This window comes from Larimichthys crocea, chromosome XVII (genome assembly GCF_000972845.2).
Source record: "Larimichthys crocea isolate SSNF chromosome XVII, L_crocea_2.0, whole genome shotgun sequence".
Lineage (NCBI taxonomy): Eukaryota > Metazoa > Chordata > Actinopteri > Sciaenidae > Larimichthys > Larimichthys crocea.
This window is the reverse complement of record NC_040027.1, coordinates 15,844,970-15,866,157: the sequence shown is the minus strand read 5'-3', so window position 1 is coordinate 15,866,157 and position 21,188 is coordinate 15,844,970. Positions and strand designations below refer to the sequence as shown.

The window sequence follows — 21,188 nt, the reverse complement described above, 5'->3', positions numbered from 1 at the left end:
TAACAACTGTGTATGTGACTAAAATCCTGAGTAGAGATGATTACATGGCCACCTGTACACTTTGTATTTATTTGTGAGTTTAGAATATAATTCCGTTTGGTTAACAGCCTGATTGAAGCGATGTGCTGACTTATTACTTGCTGACACGTACAGTAGCCTGTGTTTTCTCACTAGAGGATGAATGTTGTTCAGTGCACAACCATGCATTGTAACAGATCTTGGTTAAATTTAAATTCACATCTATGTACTGTATATTTTAGCATGTTTTAGACAAATTTTCAACTTTTTATCACCCTTGCTATAAATATTTCATCCATCTTCTAGCACATCTTCTCTCACATAATCCCATTCTGCCTTTTGCCTCTTTCGCTTTGTCCGCACCCTTTACCCTTTACCTCCCCCATTCTCAATAAATCACCAGCACCATTATTTACTCTTGGCATAAATCTCCTGGATGCTCATATCAAACTTGTTCATCTGTTCTCCGCTCCTCATTCTCACTGTCCACTCCTCCAGCTCATATTTTTTTCATCGCAAGCTGAACTGCCCGTAGATTTTCTGATCATATAATCTTGTTTGTGCTGTGCAGACACAGTGGACCTCTTGAGCTCTCTTCTGTCTTGCTCGCGAAAGCCCTATTTTTGCATCACTGCTGTATTTCAACCCCACCTTTCTTCAGCTTCTCATACTGTGTACTTGTCTTTCTCTTAGATGCAACTGCTTTGAATTCAAAGAATTGGATTTATATAATCTGTCCTTTGAATCACTGATGTTTCATATTATTTGTATGCAAAATTAAAGTGCATTCTTCCGCGTAGCAAATGAAACCATTCTCACCTCTTATCGCTTTGACAAGCTTGGCAGGAAGAAAAAGAAAATGGCTAGAAGTTTTTGCTTTTTAAGTAAAATACTGACAGTCGTGCACACACACGCTACAAACAGCAGACACAGACTCACCATGTACAACCAAAAAAAAAAAAAGAGAAACTCTCATAAGTCGCCTGAAAAAAACTGATCTTAGAGTGAGGTCTAAACATGCCTTCAGGTTCTCAACCATGCTCTGTAACAAACTAAACTGAGGTCCTCCTTTCTCTTCCCCTTCCTCTCCTACCAGGTGAAGTCTTCCACTCCGCAGTGCCAGAGAAGTTAAGCCTGGCAACAGCCTCCACCCACTGTCATGCACTTGGAGCCCAGCTGGCCACCGTCGGACAGCTTTACCTTGCCTGGCAGGCAGGTCTGGACCAGTGTGACCCCGGATGGCTGGCTGACGGCAGCGTCCGCTACCCTATCAACGTCCCGCGGAAGAACTGCGGTGGAGGCGAGCCCGGAGTGAGGACTGTCTACAATAATCCCAACCGCACCGGTTTCCCCGACACCACAGCCCTGTTCGACGCCTACTGCTATGGAGGTACTGATAAACTTGATGCACCATCCTTGTGGTAATTGCCATGGAAACAAGAGGAGGGGGGGGCTGGAGACTTGCTTTCTATTCTGGTTATTAATTAGCACGAGATGTTTGTGTCACACATGGAGTAGTTGCAAAGTGATGTGTGACATTTGTGTCGCCACCCTGGTGGATTTGAGGGCTTGTATGTTGTGTGTAGTGAGGTCTGAGAAAGAGAGAGAGCGCGGGGGGAAAGTAACAAGGTAGAAGTAGAGATAGAAAGAGTGGGAACATGAATGAGACCAACTGGGATTTGCATCAACTCTGTGTATGACCTTGTCTTTTATCACATGCCAACTGAGACTAGAATACGTTGGTTTCATCTTTCCTTTGGATTGCCTTTACACCACATTCCCTCCACTGATATTTCATAATTTATCAAACCTACAATTTGCATCTCGTGTTTATTTTTGTTTTTCTTTCTTCCACTGGTCGTAGCAGACTACAGACTGATATTGGACAATTATATTTCCATAGATAGGAAAAGAAAGGGATGACATTTTCATCTTTCACAGTGTCGCCTTATGAAATTTTCATTGAAGTGAAACATCTTCATAACCCAATCATTTTAAGTAAACAAGAACAGCATGAGAGCAGAGCAGCAGTGCATTTGTCAAAGCAAACAGCTGATAGATGAGCGTCTTCATAGCGCCACAAGAGTCATATGCACATTTACATTAATGTTTAAAACAAACAATGTCGTTCAGATAGCTAAAATTAGATAAAAATGGTAATATGTTTTGTTTAATAGCATAGATTCGGGTTCATGTAAATAATATTGTCGATACAATCTCATTATTATCGCGTGAACACAATATATGCATGTTAGCAATCATTGGATTTTGTAGCAGAAAAATCAGAGCCACATGTTTGTTTGTTTGCAACACCGTGCCGCATGCTCTGGATTTAATCTTGTTTGAGTAGCAATAACAGGTTCACTGCAATAGGAGGAGAGAGGTAAGGGGTAAAGTAAGGTTCATTGTTGTGTTGTGCAGCCAAAAATAAAGCAGGTCAGGTCATGAAAACAGTGCTGTTTTCTTTTGGTGAAATGTGGCTGTTGTGTGTTGCAGCCCGCCAGCCAGCTGGGGTCCAGGCTGCAGAGGCGCAGGCTTTGTACCACACCAACAACCCAGCAACAGAGACCATCCCCTCAGCCACTGAAGCCCAGCATAATGACCCTTTTTCCAAGACTTCCACCTGGACTGGCCTGGTTGACTTAGACAACGTAGGAGTTCACTCCATTGCCAGGATTAACAACTCCTCTGAGATCTCTGAAGAGCATGTGGTCATCCACTTAAGGCCAGATGAAAGGTGGGGTGACAAACAGGAGGGAGCCAACCAATTCAGCCAGGATGAGGAGCCTGATAGCCCAAACAGTAGCAACACCTTGGACCTTTCTGACCTCAGGAACCCAGAGAGTCATGGAGGTTCTGCTCATGAAGAAGAAGATGGTGCCTATTTTGGATCGTCTGACACCCCAACATTACCCTCTGTGGCTCCTTCCACTCCCGAGCCTCACACTAGTAATGGTGTGTTGGCTGAGTTTGTTACAACTCTGATGAGGCCCTTTAGGTACTGGACTGGAGGTGAGGAGGTGGAGGGGACAGAAAAGGGACCTTCAGTGCTTGAGGAAAAAGCAGGAGCGAACCAGACGCAGGGAGAAACCAGAAACCTGAGTATACCGAAACCCAGTGGGAACAAGGGCAGCATGGACAATGCCATCATGGAGCACAGGAGTGCTAGTATTTCCTTTAGGGCTCCTTCCAGTGGACTACAGAAGCCAGACGAAGGATTGTCTGAGCAGGAGAAAGAGTTGATCCCGCTGATTCGATTAGTACCTGCAGTCCCAAGCACAGGTCAAAGTGACACATCGATGCAGCCAGGAGAACCTGCCTCCAGCCCTCCATCCACTGTTAACGGTATGAGCTTCACCTTTAACCTTTTAAACTAATTACTGAGTGTGAGATCGAAATAGGAATGAGGGTGAATTGAAGCAGTTCTATTTTTCTATATCTACAGAGGCGTGGTGCATTTAATGTCTTGTAAATATAGTATCTGTTTATGTCATGTGTTTTAAACAGTCTCTCCATTCCACCCTTTCTTCTTTTCCCTCGAGTACGCTATAATATATTCCTCTGCAGGGCAATTTAAAGTATTGTTGTAAATTTAATTAAATAGTAATTGGAAACAAACAAAAGGGGCATACCACATACAAAATAATAGTAATACAAAATGCGTGCTGGTGACTGTTCTGCCTTCATTCTTATATTTATTAATGGAGTTGTGTTACCATAAAGGTTGTCAAGAAGAATGCAACCTAAGTTTGAATTTTAAATTATTCTCGATCCTATAAAAGGTTTGCCTGGATATGTATTGTTTGTTTGATCAAAGCAGACCTGCATCAAACATTACAACTTATTTTTAGGATTCAAAGAAGCATTAGACTGACAAATTGACTGGTCTTAGCTGTGGAGAATAAACAGATGAGGAAAAACAAAGCAAGTTGACCAGACGTGGATGTCTGGATGTTTAAGAATTCTGTGTTCAGACAGGAAGAGCGAAATGCTCTGGGGAGTACAAGAAGGCTTGACAAATGCAGAGATCCAATGTCATGAGGCCCTGTCAGACATGTAACATCCCCAGTGGAGTGAGTTACCCCCAGGAATGGTGCCAGAAAAGGTCAACAGGTTTCTTCTCTTTTTGAAAGCACCAAACCCCAAATCACATCCTGTAGTTTATAACTGCAGGGGTAAATGTAGAGACTAGAGGAAGAGCTCCTGACTGGTGGATTGCTGGATCAATAACTACTAGAGCAAGGCACTTGGCTACAGTAGAGCCTAAATTACTACTGAAAATGATCATCGGCCAGAAGTAGAGAAATGTATCAGATGGAAGCTGAAAAGAAAGTCTACCACAGCCTTGGGTGGAAGAAGGCAGTTTTTCTTTTAATGGCCTCCACAAATAACACATCCTTGGTTATCAGCTAAAGGGGAGGATACAAAGGAAGTCTTAAGACTCTCCTACAGACAGCCAGAAGAATGATTCAATAAAGGTGTAAAGCTTTTCTCACCTAGCAATTGCCGACTTTATTAATATAAATACTCACCACTGTGCTACCTGAAATCCGATGCCAACCCCCAAGGTATTAATGAAAATCCAAGCTTTAGTCCGCATGCATTATTCACAGCCGTATCCAATTAACGTGGAGGTTGGGCTACACTGCCTCTCGTTCTCACCTCCATCTATGTCTCTTCCAATTAGGTCCCGGATCTCTGAAGGTAATGATCACTACAGCGAGGATGAGCAACACAACACTGGGGGGTGGGGGGGCATGAAAGAGGGGAAGACGGAGAAAGTCATTGTTTCTTTCTTTAATGTTGCAGTGATGGAAAGCTGCTCTCAACTGATGTGTCTTCTTAAACTAGCATCAGTGAGCTGAATTAACTCTGTTACTGCACACCTCGGGCTATCCCTTGGATCTCAACACTTCTTAGTAACTGATGGTGCCATGTTGCCTCTTTGATTGAGGGGGATGCAAAGCTTAGCACTGCAAAAAGAAGTCTTTGAAAAAAAAAAAAAAGCTCCCAGAATGTAGACTTCCCCTGCAAAACAAAACAGTTTGATAATTTTTTTTTTGGTTTTTAATTAAGTATTATTTTGTGAAGTTCCTAGTGGAGCAATCTGCATGTCCGGTCTGAATAAGCTCTACATGCGAGCACTGACCGCCTGTCAAGGAAACCGTGTCTGCTTCACACCGGTCTCGTCAACCGCAAGGACTGAATTTATGTGATAGAAGACAGTTGGGTCTGTGCACTGACACTGAGTGTAGATGCTCCTGACATGATTCACATGGCCATCCAATAACTTCTTCTCAGTCTCTATTATTAGATGCCATATCTGCAGAGGGGCTGAGGTAGAATCTGTACCAACTCTCTCTCTCTCTTTCTGTGTGTGTGTGTGTGTGTGTGTGTGTGTGTGTGTGTGTGTCTCCCTCATTGTCAGCCTCCACTCTCACAATTTAATATCATGTCTGTCTGACCCGAGGGATTCTCTCAGCCCGTTTACTCCAGTAAAGTGGAGTCAACACAGCAGAACCACTCACAGTGGAAGCACACAATTATCGTCTGAACGGGGTTTATTTTAAATGTGTTTTGCAGCATCTCGGTGTTGAATTGTGGCTTTTCTGCCAACAGATTCACAATGTCGGAGCTGAACTTTAAGCTCTAAACAGCACCATGAAATCATCCAAACCTGTGTCTAATTGTCTCATTTTATTTATTACATGGGTCATTACATAGATGATCAAAGCAGATTAATGTGTTTAATTATTCTTACTTTCATCAGTGTTTATGTGTGTGTGTGCGTGTAGGAAAAATATGTAATTAGCTATTTGGATTATTAATAGGACAATTACCCCCGTCTACATGGCCCTTATGGAAATGAACCCCAGGCTCACGAACTTCACTTGGGCATAAGGCAACAGCGGACCTCCTCATTCATTTTAATATTTTATGCATGGACATATTTGTGTATGTTCTCCCTCTTGCAGTAATTTGTTGTGCCGGGTTGTGTTGCACACCCCCTGCTGTATTGCTGTACCGAGCCAAACCAAGCTGAACGATGATGATGGCAGCAACACTAGCTGAGCCTCTCACTAACACGACTGCACTGCTGCCCTAAAAAAAAAACAAAAAAAAAAACCCACAGCAGCCATGAGTCACACATGCAGACAGAATGAATTATTGATGGTGTGGACAGTGTCTGGTTTAAAGCCGTAAGCTGATAAGGTACACTGGACCACTTCATCTAAATAAACAGGTCTAGATGGAGCTTGTTGTGGAGCAAGTCATTTGCTTATCGTGTTGCGAGTGCTCCTGCGTTTTTCCACATGGCTTCTCTCACCACAGGCAAATGTCCCTGCAGGAGGTTGTTTGGGGTAAAAGAATCCACAGGGAATAAGAAAACAGGGGCAGAGAAGAGAAGTGTGAAATTACTTTGAATACATCTCTCCATCCTTTTTTGGTGTGTTTTGGTCTGTGGGCACTGCATGCACACGCATTTGTGTTTTTGGGCTTTCACAAGGGATGACTTCCATCTTTGTCTACAAACTCCACCAACTTTAGTAGCCAGAATGATCAGCTCCACTGGTGAGGAAAGAAGCCCAAAACATCCAACTCACTGTACAGTTAACCAAAAAAGTACAGTTAAAAAACTTGAAAGGCAACTCCCAGTTACAGTAACTTTAATATCTTTATACTGTATATGCATACGTACTCCTTTAACAAAAAGAACTAGACACACAAATTATACTATATAGGCTGAAATCTGATGTAATTACACATGAAAAGACCAGTTTAAAAATGTATGTATGATCACATTTATTGATGAGAGAGGCAGTTTTTTTCTGCAGGAAAAACTTACATATAAACATAGTATTGATCTGTCTCTTGCAGTGAACGTGCCCTACATGTAGTAATACAATGTAGTGATGTGATTGTTTTTACAGTTTATTCTTGAGCTTTGGGGATTTAATGAAATGATTAATAAAAATCGTTCATTTAAGGAAGTATTGTAGGTATCAGATGTTCGACTGGACCGGTTTTAAAGGCCAGTTGTGTTTCTGTATTTATATTTCCGTCTGTGCTTTTTATCTGTTTGGAAAAGGTGATATAACGTATTCCCATGCACCAGTTGGGATTTGGCAATATACAAATCCAAATGTTTCAATGTTTTGTTGAGTTTTAAACCTACTAGTATTTGTCTGTTCCGTGGTAAGCTCTATGAAAGGGTGGGACACTGTGAAGGTCTTAGTTTCTCATTAAATTTCTAAACTTTACAACCCCAAAAAGAAATTGGTTTGTGTTGGGACAGAAAAAAGAATATATGCAATAAAAAACAGTCCACTCGGGACCCATGCCCACTGACCATGTCGGTCGCTGATCCTAACGGACTTGTGTTTTCATAATAATTTTTTAACTGTGCTGTAAGAGTTATATGGGGCTCATGTAAGCCAAGCTTGAGTTTTAATTGCTAATTACACTTCCATAAAATTAAATCCACACCCCTACCTCCATAATGAAATCGAATTAATTAGTCTATCCTGTCTCTTTATTCCCTTCAGAATTCACTGCAACGGGTCCCAATGAGAGATCACCACCCAGTGAACCTGTCAACGTATCCGGTCCTCAGGGTCCCAGAGTCAGTCCAGCCTTTGCTCCTGCCCCCAGCAGCCACTTTCAGTGGGCCATCAAGTCCATGCGTGGGTCCAAACTAGGCCCCCCTGGAAATGTGGCCTATGTAGGTAAACGTCCCACCTGGGAGCCTATGGAAGCGAAATCGGGCCCACTTGAGGTGATGACCCTACCCACCTCCCTTCGACAGGAAAACCCGGAAAACTATTCAGGCCAGGGGAGGGATCAGGACGGAGAAGATGCTAACGCTCAATCAGCTGCCAGAACTGGATCAGGGGAGGAGAGGGAGATGGAGGGCAGCAGTGACGGGAGCAACTTTCCTGGGTTTGGATTGAAAGCAAACGTGGACAGCAGTGGTGTCCACCTGAGTGCTAAAACAGAGTCTTCTCTCAGTGAAAACCAGACTGTGGCAGAGCATACTACTCTGTCACAGTGGCAGCTAGTGCAACAGCCCACCACCCCACCTCATGGCTCCCAGGAGCCAGACACAGCAGAGGAGGCCAGGGGAGAGATCCTCTACGTGAGCCGGCCTACTGATAACCACTCCTCTGCTTCATCACGAAAAGGAGAGGGTAGTTCAAATCCAGGTTTCACTCCTGTTTTTAGGAAGCACAGTAAAGACACAAGCAGAGAGGAGGTGGTGACATCTACAACTGAAGCCCCAATGGAGGTGCTGACAACTTCTGAGGTGACCACAGTGGAGCTTCTGACAACCGGAGACACACAGAGGACGGATCCTACCACGACAGCAACCAGCACAGAAAATTTATCAGACAGCACCACCAGCGAGGAACCATCAATTTCCATTTCATGGGTTCAGGAAGACAGGGAGAAAACAACAAGCACACCGGACCTGCAGAGCCACATATCTGCTACTCCATCGCCCAGCGAGGGATCTCAAACGACTACGGGTGTCGTTCAGTTGACTACCTTCGCGTCAGGCTCTAACATTGGCGCCACAGAAATGGAATCCAGGTCTGCAGTGTCTGAGTCCTTCGTGGTTGGAAGTCGGTGGACACCTTTCAAAGTCATGAGCCCAAAGTCAGAGGAGCACAAACCTTCTGTGACGACAGACAACAAAGACACAAGCAACCCTTTCGGCATTCTCGTACCCAACTGGGCCTTTGGGCTCTTCCCATCAGGTACGTAAGCTCCCCAGTGTTCCCAATGAATGAACTTCACTGTCATTATTAAGTTCATAATTATGAGTGATTATCTAATCAGTAGCGATTTATTTAATTATGCATGCAGCTCAGTGAGAGCCTGAAACATCAGTCACATCATCGCTGTCCTGGGATGACATACAGTACAGTAACAGCAGTATGTTAACACTGCTGCCTGCCCTCCACCTGAGTTAACAGCCTCTGCACACCACCAGTAAATACACCTCTATTTCCTAACTGTGTCTAACTCTTGTTGTTTCTCACTCTGAAATACATCATGCATTCCTAACCCAGCCTTTGTTCTTCCTTTATGCCTTCACATCCTCTTCCTTTCCTCTTGTTTCCACCCACACTGGTAAGAGAGACAGCTCCAGATAGCAGGCAGATAGGCAGTGTGCCGAGGTGAGACCAACTAGGCCTTAGTGAAGTAATTAGCGGGTCAGAGTGAGTGCAATTAGGTGAACTGGGGAGAAGCAGAGATCCTAGTCCCCAACAAATCAATGCAGACACAAACTACCAGATGGGACTTGTAATTGACTGTGGTCTCTTCTCCTTTCTCATTTTCTCCACGCTCAGTCGATTCGTTCTCTCGCTTTTGGCTCAACTTTCTTCTCTAGCTCTCCATCCACGAGCTTGTCGTTCACAATAGTAGCATTGTCTGTGCCATTTGTCTCAGCATGCTCGCATTGATTTCTTTTGATAGTTAATGGACCCGCTACTGTGGCAGTAAAACACACAGGGCAAATGATCGCGGTATTCTCAGGGCCAGTCGTCTCTTATTTGTCTAAATTTGAAATCTTAACCAAAATGTGTTTGCTTAATGTTTAATGTGTCCGTCTAGAATCACTGCAATATTTGTTCTGCTAATCTAAGGCCAGTCATTCATCCTCAGCTCGGTGCGTCTGGTATTTTCTGGGTTTTGAAACTACATTTTTTTAAATCATGACTTGGATTGTTTGTCATCATGCCCAGTAAAGTGTATTTCTAAAACTTTTCTTCATAAGTCATCGCACGGAGAGGTCAGAGCTGGTGAGGATTCAGTAGCTGCATTTATATGAAGGCTTTTATGCCACTAATAATGAGGATAATAGCCTATTCAGAATACATACACCTCGGGGAAACATTTTGCAATATGTATAACAGCTGGAAATACATCATGTAGTGTGAAATTACTTCAATTTACTGTATTTTCATTTGTACTCTACTAGTTTTTCTACCTGCTTGCCCCCCATTCTCCTGGGAAGATTTCCCATTTGATTGTGACCTTTGTTTGAGTAGTATGTCTTTCCCAAAGGAACCATCCTTTAGTCAAGTGATGTTTTCTAGTTTACAGGAGCATTGTGATGCAGGGGACATGCCTTATTCCTTTTAATAACAGCAGGAGGAGTACTTTCTGATAACACTGCGGCTTCAGTGAAAGCGCAGCAGCGAACCAATAACAGTCCAAAGGCTCAACACACAGGGCCATCTTCTGTGCTCGAGGTCGAAGGCTTTATTGGCTGCTCGCAGTGAAGCATGACCATGAAACTAATCTTATCATTTAATTTAGCGGGAATATAATTCAGATTTCAGTCAGAAAAGAAAAATCACGGCTTATGTAATTGTAGCTCAGGTACACTTGCTTTCTTCATATGGAACGGTTGTCTTTTTATTACACGAGGGAACGAAAAGGAAAAAGTACAGGAGTACGTTTTTGTCTTTATCAATTTTTCGGATACGGTGACATTTGAATGGACTGAGAGGCCCTGCTCTTGTTGAGTGATTAGAGACATGAGACCACTCGCTCCGAGTGACCTTTTGCAGTTGTCGGTTATAGTACAGAGAAAATTACAGCAATGGTTGTCTGCCCATTAAGGCAGGAGAGACGGAGACAGAGAGGAGGAAAAAGGGCAGAGGGCTGGACAGCTCTGGAAAAGGAAGAATGGTGGGGGGGAGGAGAGGGAGAGAAAGAGAGGGGTGAGTGTGTCCTCTACGATGCTGTAGGTGGGAGTACATAAACCTCTTTAATCAATGATCAGAGACTACGCTAACACAGTCCTGTGGGCCTCCAGAGAGCATCCTCATTCCCTTTTTTCCTTCTTCCTTCTTTCCTTCCCTCCTCCTTTCCTTCTTCCTATCCTTACATTGCTTTACTTCCTTCCAATCTCCATTCATCGTTTGTTATCAGAACAGTCTCAGCCCCTCTGTGTCCTATTTGGCCATATATCAGAGTGATAAGACGCTGGTATATAATGCCACATCCAGCTTTCCAATTCCCCATCACTCTGGCCTCCAGCTAAACCCACACAGATGGGTGGACACACACACACAGAAACAGACAAACTAAATATATGTGAAGAAGCACCAGCATGCCAAGCTTGCTCAGGAGTATACCTCAGGATAATCCATCCCACATGTCGCACCATCACGTGCAAACACGCACACACACACACATGACCAAATATGTCTTAATCCTTCACTGCGAGAAAGTAAACACGTTTCATTTTTATTTCTTTTTTAATTACTCACATCTTCATTTTCATATTGTATAATCCTAACGACAACATTTATGGAAGTTTGTAATGTAACAAAAAAGTTAGGATAGCAGAGAATCCCAACAAGCACAGGGAAATAACGAGGGGTTCGGAGCCTTGGCATCCGGCCACTGGGGTGACGAAGCAGGTCAGGTGGATACAGTAATGTCGGCTGTCTGTCCGGCCTTTAAATTACCAGTGTCAGTCTGATACTCTGGCAAACGGGGAGAAGGATGTCTCTGAGTTATTGCCATCTTGACGGAAGCCTTGTCCTGGGCTCTAGATGGATCAGACCTCTGGCAGCATCAATAACACGAGAGGCAGCCCTCAACCAAATTAGAGTGCTAAATTTGAAGGAGAAGAGCCAGTAGGTTTAAGTGTATGTGTGTGTGTGTGTGCGCGCTTGGAGATGGAGGGGGAATGAAGGAGATAAATGGAGACAGGGACAGGCTGGGGTGGCATATTATCAGTATGGGTCTGTGGATAGATGCTCAGTTTGTCTGCTGGCTGTTAGAGTCCTTGGATAGGCTGTCTGGAGCAGCAAGAGGGCACATTCTCGATGCTGCATATAGAAGTTTATTGATTTTCCTCCTCTGTGTCTCCCACCTTTTTTTTTTCCTATTCCTTCTTTCTTTCTCTCCTCATCTCTCCCTTACTGTTATTTTTTCGCTCTCCTTCGCTCCCCATCTCCCTGACTTTATGTATTTTATTACTCCTCTGGTCATTGTTATAACTCTCCCCGGCATAATGTTTTGATAGCCTCTTGAACTCCAATGTGGTACAAAACAAGGCAGTCAATTGCCGTCTAAACGTATCTGTCCCCTGTACGATGGAGGATCCTCGTCGCTGCCTTTAAAAAAAAAGAGTAATCTCCCTGATATCCGTTGCCTAATCTGTCATCCTTCTATTTGCTTTTCGTCCCTGAGTTTCTCTTCTTTCTTTTCTTTTCATGGTGTAATTCCACCATTTTTCCATATCAAACACGCCTCCTAAATGCAATCCTGTGCTATTGGCTGCTGCATATTAAATGAATGGGATTTGTTAAAGAACAGCCTTGAGGGACACTGGGCTCCATCGTGGTGTGGGATGAAACGGCATTACACACCACTCTCCTGACTGAGCGTAGCCTCTTTGTATCCCGTTAACCAGGCGAATAACGAAGCAAGCAAAGTGTTGAAAATGAGCTCAAGTACTCAGAAATCACACTTTGTGTGCAACACTGAGTCATTGTTGATGATAATTCACACCACTTTAAAATCCACTGGATCCGCTTTAAATCAAACTCCTGTAAACGCCTGTTTATATTCCAGGATAAAACATTAGGACAGGCTGCCCAAGAAAGAAGACCAATAAACAATGTTTATTACAAAAAAACATCAGAATCCCATCATCGCCTCTCTTGAAATCATCTATAAAGCATTCAGTGGTCTGGCTCCTTGATACATTTCTGACTCAGGCCTCTTAGGTCGTCACTTCTTCTGCTGTTCAGGTCTGGTGAGTTTGCCTTCAGTTACTGTGGTCCTGCTCTCTGGAACAAGCTGCCAGCTGACTTCAGGTCCGTCATAGTTGAGCCAAAAAGCTTCCTATTCACGCAGACGTATGATCAGCCACTATGTATCGTTACCACCCAGCTCATGTGGAGAAAGGAAGTAACATAAAACCAGCTGTATTTGATTTTTTTAAAAAGTTATTTATTTTCTGGAATTTTGGAAGCAGCTGTTTAAACCAGCAAAACAAATATAATCAAAAAAGTTCTCTCTGTGGGTGTCTAAACAAACAAAAAAAAAGAGAAAAAAAAACGCAATATCTAACAATTAATAACCAAAAACAGAGAGAAACAGTTGCCCTAAACCTTGTGCTGCTAACAAAAATATCTGTGTGTGCAAAATCAGCGAATCAACTAATCTAGCCTGGTCCCCAGGTAGTAAAGAAACACTTCAACAGAATACGAGTTCACACAACATTCACAATCAATTAATGAGTTCTATACAAAGGCCAACACCGAACCCAAGTCACCACGACTGCCGGCCTGCTTAAACTTAAATAATGTGGTTCCCTCAAATTGGATCCCACGGATTGGAAGATTAGGCCGGGTGCTGCTCCAGTTGTTGTTTTCCGGGTCTCCAGGAAGCTCTTCAGCTGGGACCAATCCGGGGTCTGCGACCACACACCTAGCTTTGCATACACAAACACTTGCAAGCAAAGTAATTCTTAGGCAGCAGTCATAACAGCATGTATAGGTGGGTGTCTGTGGGGTGGAGGTTTCTGTTGAGTGTGTTTGGTATAATGTTTTCATGTTTATGTCTCCTATTTAAATGCTAAGCACAATGAGTTTCCATGTATTGAGATTTGCTCTATAAATAAAACGTTGCCATGCATAGGAGATATTTGCATTATGGGCACCAATGTGGATGACAGTGTTGCTAAAACTGTGCTCCCCGAGTCTCTCTATGCCAAGCCAGTACTCTTAGATTAGCCTCGATCCTGGCCCCAGGTAAAATAGTATACTGTTGCTGACGATGCTAATCTGATATTGCATTGTTTAACCCTGTTTAGGAGGGTGTGAGGGCAACCAATGGGGCCTGATAGAAGGACTGTTAGTGATAGCACCTCACAGACAGATTATGCAGAGTTTATCCTTGTTCTGTGACTTGCAAGAGAAAACAACTGGTTATGTGGCCTGGTCTGCAGTGAAAACCTACCTGGGGCGTAACATCTTGATTAACTTCAGTAGAGATAAGCAGGTCTAATTTAAGGACACAGAATATTGAGGAGGGAGAGAACACGAAGACAGATGATCCGTCTCCAGGAAGTCAAAATGTGCATCACAAGGCCGTACGTCATGTGGAATCTGACACGTTTCATCTGTTCTCACAGCAGTTTTTAGCTTTTTAAGAAGCGTGATACTCAGTCTCTCCATGGACCGAGTCAAGTGCCGTGCCTGGAAAAGGTTATTGAACATTACAGCATGCAGAGATATGAAAGGCAAATATTTGCAGTTTTGCAAAGTGCTGTTGGTTCTTATACTGTTAAAAATAAAACACACAGTGACTAAATAATTCAGCGAGGGATTTTCTGTGTAGCAGGCAAAAAGCTCAAGCAAAATATCCGTTATCAGTGTTCACTGACATTTTGGGAAATGGAAAGTGTTGATTTATACATGTAAAAGTCAATGAAACAAACAGCCATGTTTGTAAAGCTAATGCACCATCAAAATTTGCGTTTAATATTCTGCAGTGAGCCTGAAAAAACACAGAAAAGCTGTCTTTAACAGCCATTTTTATGGCGTTGTAAAAATGCTTTATTATCTTTGCTGCCACAACAAAACCTGGCGATTATTCAGCCTCTAGGAGCCCCATCACAGGCAGCAGTATTTTATTTTCTAGATTGTATGACCCAGAGCTCCCATTATGGCAGATGAATGACTGAATCTCTTGACTGTTACTGGTAGCAGTTCCACAGCAGAGGTGAAAAACAAGTTTTGTTGTTGTTTTTATGAATATTTTCTCATCTCACAGCCCCCTAAAGATGAGTTGGGAGGCAATTTGAACTTGAGTAACACAGTGACAGTGGATGCTATGCTCTTGTTTTTCTATAACCCTGGGCACAACATTTGATTTTTAATCATGTATTTGTTTTGTTAGTTTATGCTCAGGCTATGTGTAAAGTGTTATGAGAGAATTTGTGGTCTTTTGCTGACATCCAATTTTCCATAACTTTCCATTTTTGGATTGGAAGATACCCTCGCCAGCCAAATGTAGTATAGTAAACATTCACTTCTCTTGGCTCTTGGAGACACAGTCAAACCAACGGGGCTCACTGAGTAATAAAAACGCAGAGTGAAACATTCAGCCACACAGCAGATGAAACAATCAACTGCTTGTTGGAGCATTCAGGTGTCGTCATCTCTGATTTTATTGTAGTCGTTCTCATTTTGTCGCGTCTGTAAACCAGATAAGAGAAGACCTCGGCTGAGCCATATGTCACCCCATTAAAAACATAGTCAGATATTCACTGAGAAATTTTTCTTTCTTTCTTTTTTTTATTTCTTCCCCGACGTATCCCTATCTGAGTTTTTATTGTCAGATACAGCCTTAGGGCCCCTGAGGGTGCGTAGAGTTTTATAAAGCAATGAACAACATCACCTCTGTGTGCCACCAATTGGGAAATTACGGGAGGGATGGATGGAAACAGAGAGCTTGGCAGGGCGCTGTCAGAAGGAATATAATCCTCTGTGTGGAGTCATTGTGCCGCTGTGCAAAAAAGCAGGGAGACTAACCTGGTCGGGTTATGTGGGTAACCGTTACAATGGAGCATTCAGGTGCTATCAGATCAGACGTCAAGAACCTGCTTCCTTTTACAGAAAGAATATTTCACCTCTCTATCTGTATCCAACAGATGTGTCCTTTTAGAGGACAAAGAATGGAGACAAACTAGCAGCACAGAGCCATGTTGTTTTTCTCTCTGCGCCAACACGTCGCTTTTATTACCTCTAAACGTCAAGGATCTGGATATATACGTATGTACTGTATATATAGTGTATATTATGATGTGAAATAGAGGTTCTATTATGCCTGTAGCACACACAACAAAATTTGAATAGCAGCTTCTCTTTAGATGTTACTCTCGCCTTTTCATTCTTCATTTGCAGTCAGACACACGCGTATCCGTCAGCATCTCAGAGCCAGTCACACATGCAGGCGCGCGCCATCGGAAATGGAACCACCTGCCATCAAGGTTAACAGTAAAATGTATGATTTCAAATTGAGGTATTTTCGAGCTACAGAGGAGTGGCAGCAGAGAGGATGAGTACACCCAGCTGGGGGTTTTTTTTCAAGCTGCCAGATTGCCTGACTGACTTCACTTCCCTCTCACTCTCGCTGGCGCTGAAGGCAGAGCAGAGCAGTGGGAGGGGTGGGTTGGCTCCCAGCGTCAGTCACAACGCATCATGCAACAGCCAACCCATAGCGGGTAGAAGGGTTGAGGGGTCCCTTCATGTTGGGCTTGTCAGACACACCCACAGATCTGTCCCGGCGGGGAAGACCTGATTGACAGTGGGGGAAAAAACGAAGAGTCTCAAGGGGAGGAAGGTTTCTTTAAATGGTGGGTGCTGTTGGATATGAAGGTGTAAATTACAGAAATTGAGCAATAAAGAGAAAGGATAAGTTTGCAAATTGCAAACGGTGGCTTGGAGGAATTTTGGGAAGCTTCTTTTCAGAGTTTCAGCTGGCAGGGGCAGTGTGAGGTCATGTAAGTAGTTCTTCTTTGTCAAGTTTTAAACAGGTCTCCAGGCAAATCCTCCTGCCCACAGCTTCTCCTAATAACGCTGCCGTGCTGTCAGAACAACTTCTTGATACTCACCACAGTGGAATACGAACATGCAGGCAAGGGAGCATGAGATCCCCAAACTGTCTGTGTGCGTGTGTGTTTTTGGCTTTTTTCTTTCTGATTTAAGGCTCTTTTGTAGTGGCATATTCACAACAAGCTGCACAACATGCTAGGTCATGTGCAACACAATATGTGCAAGAGGTTTGGGAGAAGCAGAATATAAATAGGAGGGTCTGGTGATTAATCATTGTCTCCTCAGCCAGTTCCTTTTTAAGCAGCTGTGCCAATCACAGTGGGATGTAATGAAAAAGGCTCACCAGATGAACAGAGGAGAAGGTTGCATAACTTCTCCGAATAGGGAAATTGTTTTTGTTTTATCCAGTTTACCACAATGGATCTTTGTGCAATTTGACGTGACACTTTTCGAGTATAAACTGCAGGTGCACGTTTATCCTGTTGCCTTCAGATGGCCATGGAGAATTAATCACTAGAACGGTAGCTTTCATGCAGTCTACAAGCAGTGGAGGAGATCACAGAAATCACACAGCTGGATGTACCCACATCCTTCACTTTTTTTGTGTGTGTGTATTTGAGTTCATCTAAATCTGTAAAGTGGTTGGAAAGTATCTAATCCCAGTGTTTATGACCATTATTCAGGATTAATACGTAATGCTGCACATCGACTGACTGACACATAGACCCAATTTAAGCGGGAATAACAACACATCTGTGTGCATTATTTATCTGCATGTAGCTCTTGTCTGCTGAAACTGACCTCCCACTTTCTCTTGAAGATACCTAACTGATGAGCAAAGTTCATTTAAGGGTCAAGAGCAGATTTTTTGTCCTTCTGCATCTTTTCTGCACCACTATGAAAAAAAAAAAGAATCAAGTACCTACTTGTCTGTGCTTGACACAGCAACTCAGTCTGTGTGTACATCCGTCACTTAACAAGTATGCATATTATGCATGTTCAATTCAGTGAGGCGTCACCTAATGTGTAACAATAATCGAGTGAGTCACAAGTTCATGATACATCACTGGCTGTTACAGCCACGACTTTTCTGCTTATTTTCAGTCTTGTGTACAGAATATTGTTGAATCATTTGGTTGATTCAATATTCTCATTTCACCGAAAACGAGACCAAAGAAACATTGAAGAGAAGAGGTGGGGGGAAAAAAATCAAAGTGGATAGAATGTGTTTGTGATGATAAGCCATGGATGGATTATTTTCCTGCCACTCTGACAGCCCAGATAATGCAATTTATTTGGGACGAATGGAGACGCCACAAGTGCCGCTCTTGTAACAATAGACCCTCAATTTTTTTCATCAGTCTCGCCATGCAGACCTGCTAAATTGGGTTGTATTGAAACGCTGTTCGTGTTACTCCTCCCTGGTCTCCTCCGGGCTGATTCAGTGTGACGTTCGGTTCACGAGGTGCTCACTAAGAGCACATTGGACTGCGTTCTGCTGTCTCAGGCTCCTGGCACTGTAGCTAATTGCAGCCGTCGTGCTTTTTCATAGTTTGTGTGAGTATGTGTGCATGTCTATGTGTTTGTGCAGAGGAAGAAAAAGCATTTCATGCAGTTGAAAATAGGTGAAGCGGAAAGCGGAAAGCACACTTTATGGAATGTATTTTTCTTTTTAGAGCTGTATTTCTGTACATTTTTTAGTGTGGAAGTATATTCTAACTTAGAAGATTTGCATCTCCACATCTCTTTAATGACACCTGTGGGGTTGATTTACACCATAAAGATATGACTGTAAATCAATAATAGCACCATGTAAATAAATAATAACTTGGAACAAGTTGATATATTGGCAAGAAAGTCTTAGTCATTTGAGTAGTCCAGTATTGATTGCCACTTTCAGCATGCTCAGTAATAATTAATGCATTACTGTAATGGATTACAAGGGGAATGTTTGATATTACAGACTGCGGTCTACATCCAGTGTTGTTTGTTTTCACCCCTGGATGCACACACTCTCTCTCTCACGCACACACACACACACACACACACACACACACAAAGGTGGTGTACCGTATATGCAGCTAGACATAGGGCACTGCATGTGGTCAGACAGACAGAAATAGCTGCTCCCTTCCCTGCAGTGCTCATCAATCCTAGTTTGTCAGAGGCTGCTCTGCTCTGGCTGGGTACAGTAATCACATCGCTACACCTGCTCCATCTACAACCTTCCTCTCCAAGATATGAGCACATTCTCAAAGGATGGCAGCCTTTCAAGTGGTCGAGCTGGGTTCAAACCTCGATTGAGCAAATATCTAAGTTGTCAGTTGTCCTTGAGCACTGAATTCCTGCCAGCTCAGTAACTGACCAGGTAGATGCTCTGATCTCCTTCTGGTGGGGAGATCAATAGAGTATTTCATTATTATTCTTTACAACAGCTGACTTTAGACTGTGTGTGTGACCCCTTGAATTAATAGTGCTTTAGTTTTGTGGTCTGTGCAACCACATGTCCAGATCCATTTCATCACTTCACATGTGCTGCATGGCCTCTTTATATTGTGCGGTTTTGGGCAACTGAGAATTTATTGGACTCATTTTGTACAGCCTGACATGCAATGAACTTGCAAGATTGTAGTTATGGCGTATGGAGTCTATAGGCACCATAAGTTCCTTATACACATATAAATCCAGAATCAGTAGGCAAAGATTTTTGGAGCATTCTGGTTTGTAGTCTAAGTAGTCTTTCAGCAGTCCTCGATGAGAGCTAAATATACTGAATCCATTGGCCCGATTGTAATTTCGGAAGCCACTGGCTATTCTCTGATGACGATTTAGATTTTTAAAGTCATCTGTGTTCAAATGCAGATATCTGTTCATAGAGATTAGCAGCAATGTGTCAGAGAAAGTCTGGGCTTAGATATCCTTGTATATCTGCTGTCTGCACTGGAAACCCACACAATTTTGGCTACTGGCTCCAGAGCCTAAATCGTCATCAAATAAAAGAGCCAGAGGGTTCCAATGTTTCACTGATTGAGACTATAGTTTCCTCTAATGGATGATGGAGTTTGTTCATGTTCTAGAAAAGTGGTCCCATACTTTTTGACCTCGAAGTAATTTATAAAAGGCTTGGCAATGTTAAAATTACACAGTATTTTATTGGATAAAGCAAAAAAAACAAAAAAAAAAACAGCTTAGATATTTTGTGTGGCAGAACATATTTTCTTTTCTGGAAAAAAAAGAAAGAAAGAAAACAGGGAGTGCAAGAGAAAGAGAAAGGGTGTAGTTCGTGGTTTTAGTAGAGAATCTGGTGCTTCAAGGATAAGACCAGTGATGAAGTGAAAATAATAGCGTCAATGGAAATGGTGATTGGTAGTCTAAAAAAATCCAAGGCCCTCTGATTGCAAAACATAAAAGTCTTTTATTCACAATGTTTTCTCTATCCCAGTTGTGACCCTTCAGTTTTATCTTGTTCGCCATTGGTTTACAGCTGACAGCTGGTGCAGTGGGTTAAAAAGGAGAGCTGTAAGCTTGGTTTCAGGGAGACGAGGCACCGCTGACCCTCCCAGTTGTTTGTATAACCTCATGGACTGGAGGGCTGGAGAGTTTGGTGTAATGCTCGACACTGAAGACTGTCAGCTTCTGCACACATTAGATTGTCTGACTCGGCAGGCTGGGGCGCTGACATCATCAGCATCAAACCAGAGTAACTCCAGCAGCAAGTAAACGTAACCTCTGTCTACTCTCCATCTCTTCTACTTTCCTCTCCCACCTCCTTGCGTTCCCTCTCTGCCCTCATGTAGCTCACCTCTGTAAATCAATCACTTTGAAGTAATCTGAAACTGCATTGAGCTCTGCATCTTTGTGCCAGAGAGAGGTGTTATCTATATTTCAGCAGAAATAGGTTTCATATATCCCCTGGTGTGCTTTCAGCTTGCCATGGCAGTAATTGTAGCTCATCTGGAGTGAGTGACTTGCCTGTCTGGGGACACCTTGATACATGGATCATATTCCTACCTGCGAGTCTGTCAGCCTCTGTCCATCCTGTCAGCAAAGAGATGGAAACTTGGACTCAGACAGATGACTCAGTGAGCTGCACACCATGACCAAAAAGTCATGGCAGCTGACTTTGCTTTACCTGGATGAAGTTCTCTGTCTTCATCGAACAATTGTTGTTGGAACACTTCAACAGAAAAGATAGAAACTGGCTGTGGTGGCTACTGCTGAAATCTGTAGTAACGGTGTTACGGTGTGCTGGTAGTCGAATGGCTAAACATATGGTTTGGTTGGACTTTTCCTCTGTTGTCATGTTTGCCTTTATACAATCAGCTATCCAACGACAGTGAAAGTCCTCCAAAATAACCTTAAGAAAAACACGGGGTAAAAGGTTCACCCAAGCTGTGTGTCGTTAACATTTTATGGAACAACACTGGGCAATGTCTCTGCAGTGTTTTCAAAGTTTCATAACTGATACACGAGAAATAGTCACAATTGTGCAAGCGGGGAAAACAGGAAACGGAGGAACGGCATAAATTCAGAAGCCAGTGCAGGTGAATGATTTATTAACAAAAGAGTTAAAGA

At 43.0% G+C, this 21,188-nt stretch overlaps 1 protein-coding gene across 1 annotated transcript in view; it reads left to right on the top strand.

Annotated features, from left to right (window-relative positions):
- The window catches only part of ncanb (neurocan b), a 137,488-nt gene that overhangs the window by 53,100 nt on the left and 63,200 nt on the right, over positions 1-21,188 (top strand). The window contains exons 7-9 of the mRNA XM_027290477.1: positions 1,115-1,408; positions 2,515-3,363; positions 7,566-8,777. Coding sequence (XP_027146278.1) covers positions 1,115-1,408; positions 2,515-3,363; positions 7,566-8,777 — 2,355 coding nt within the window. The remainder of the gene's footprint in view (positions 1-1,114; positions 1,409-2,514; positions 3,364-7,565; positions 8,778-21,188) is intronic.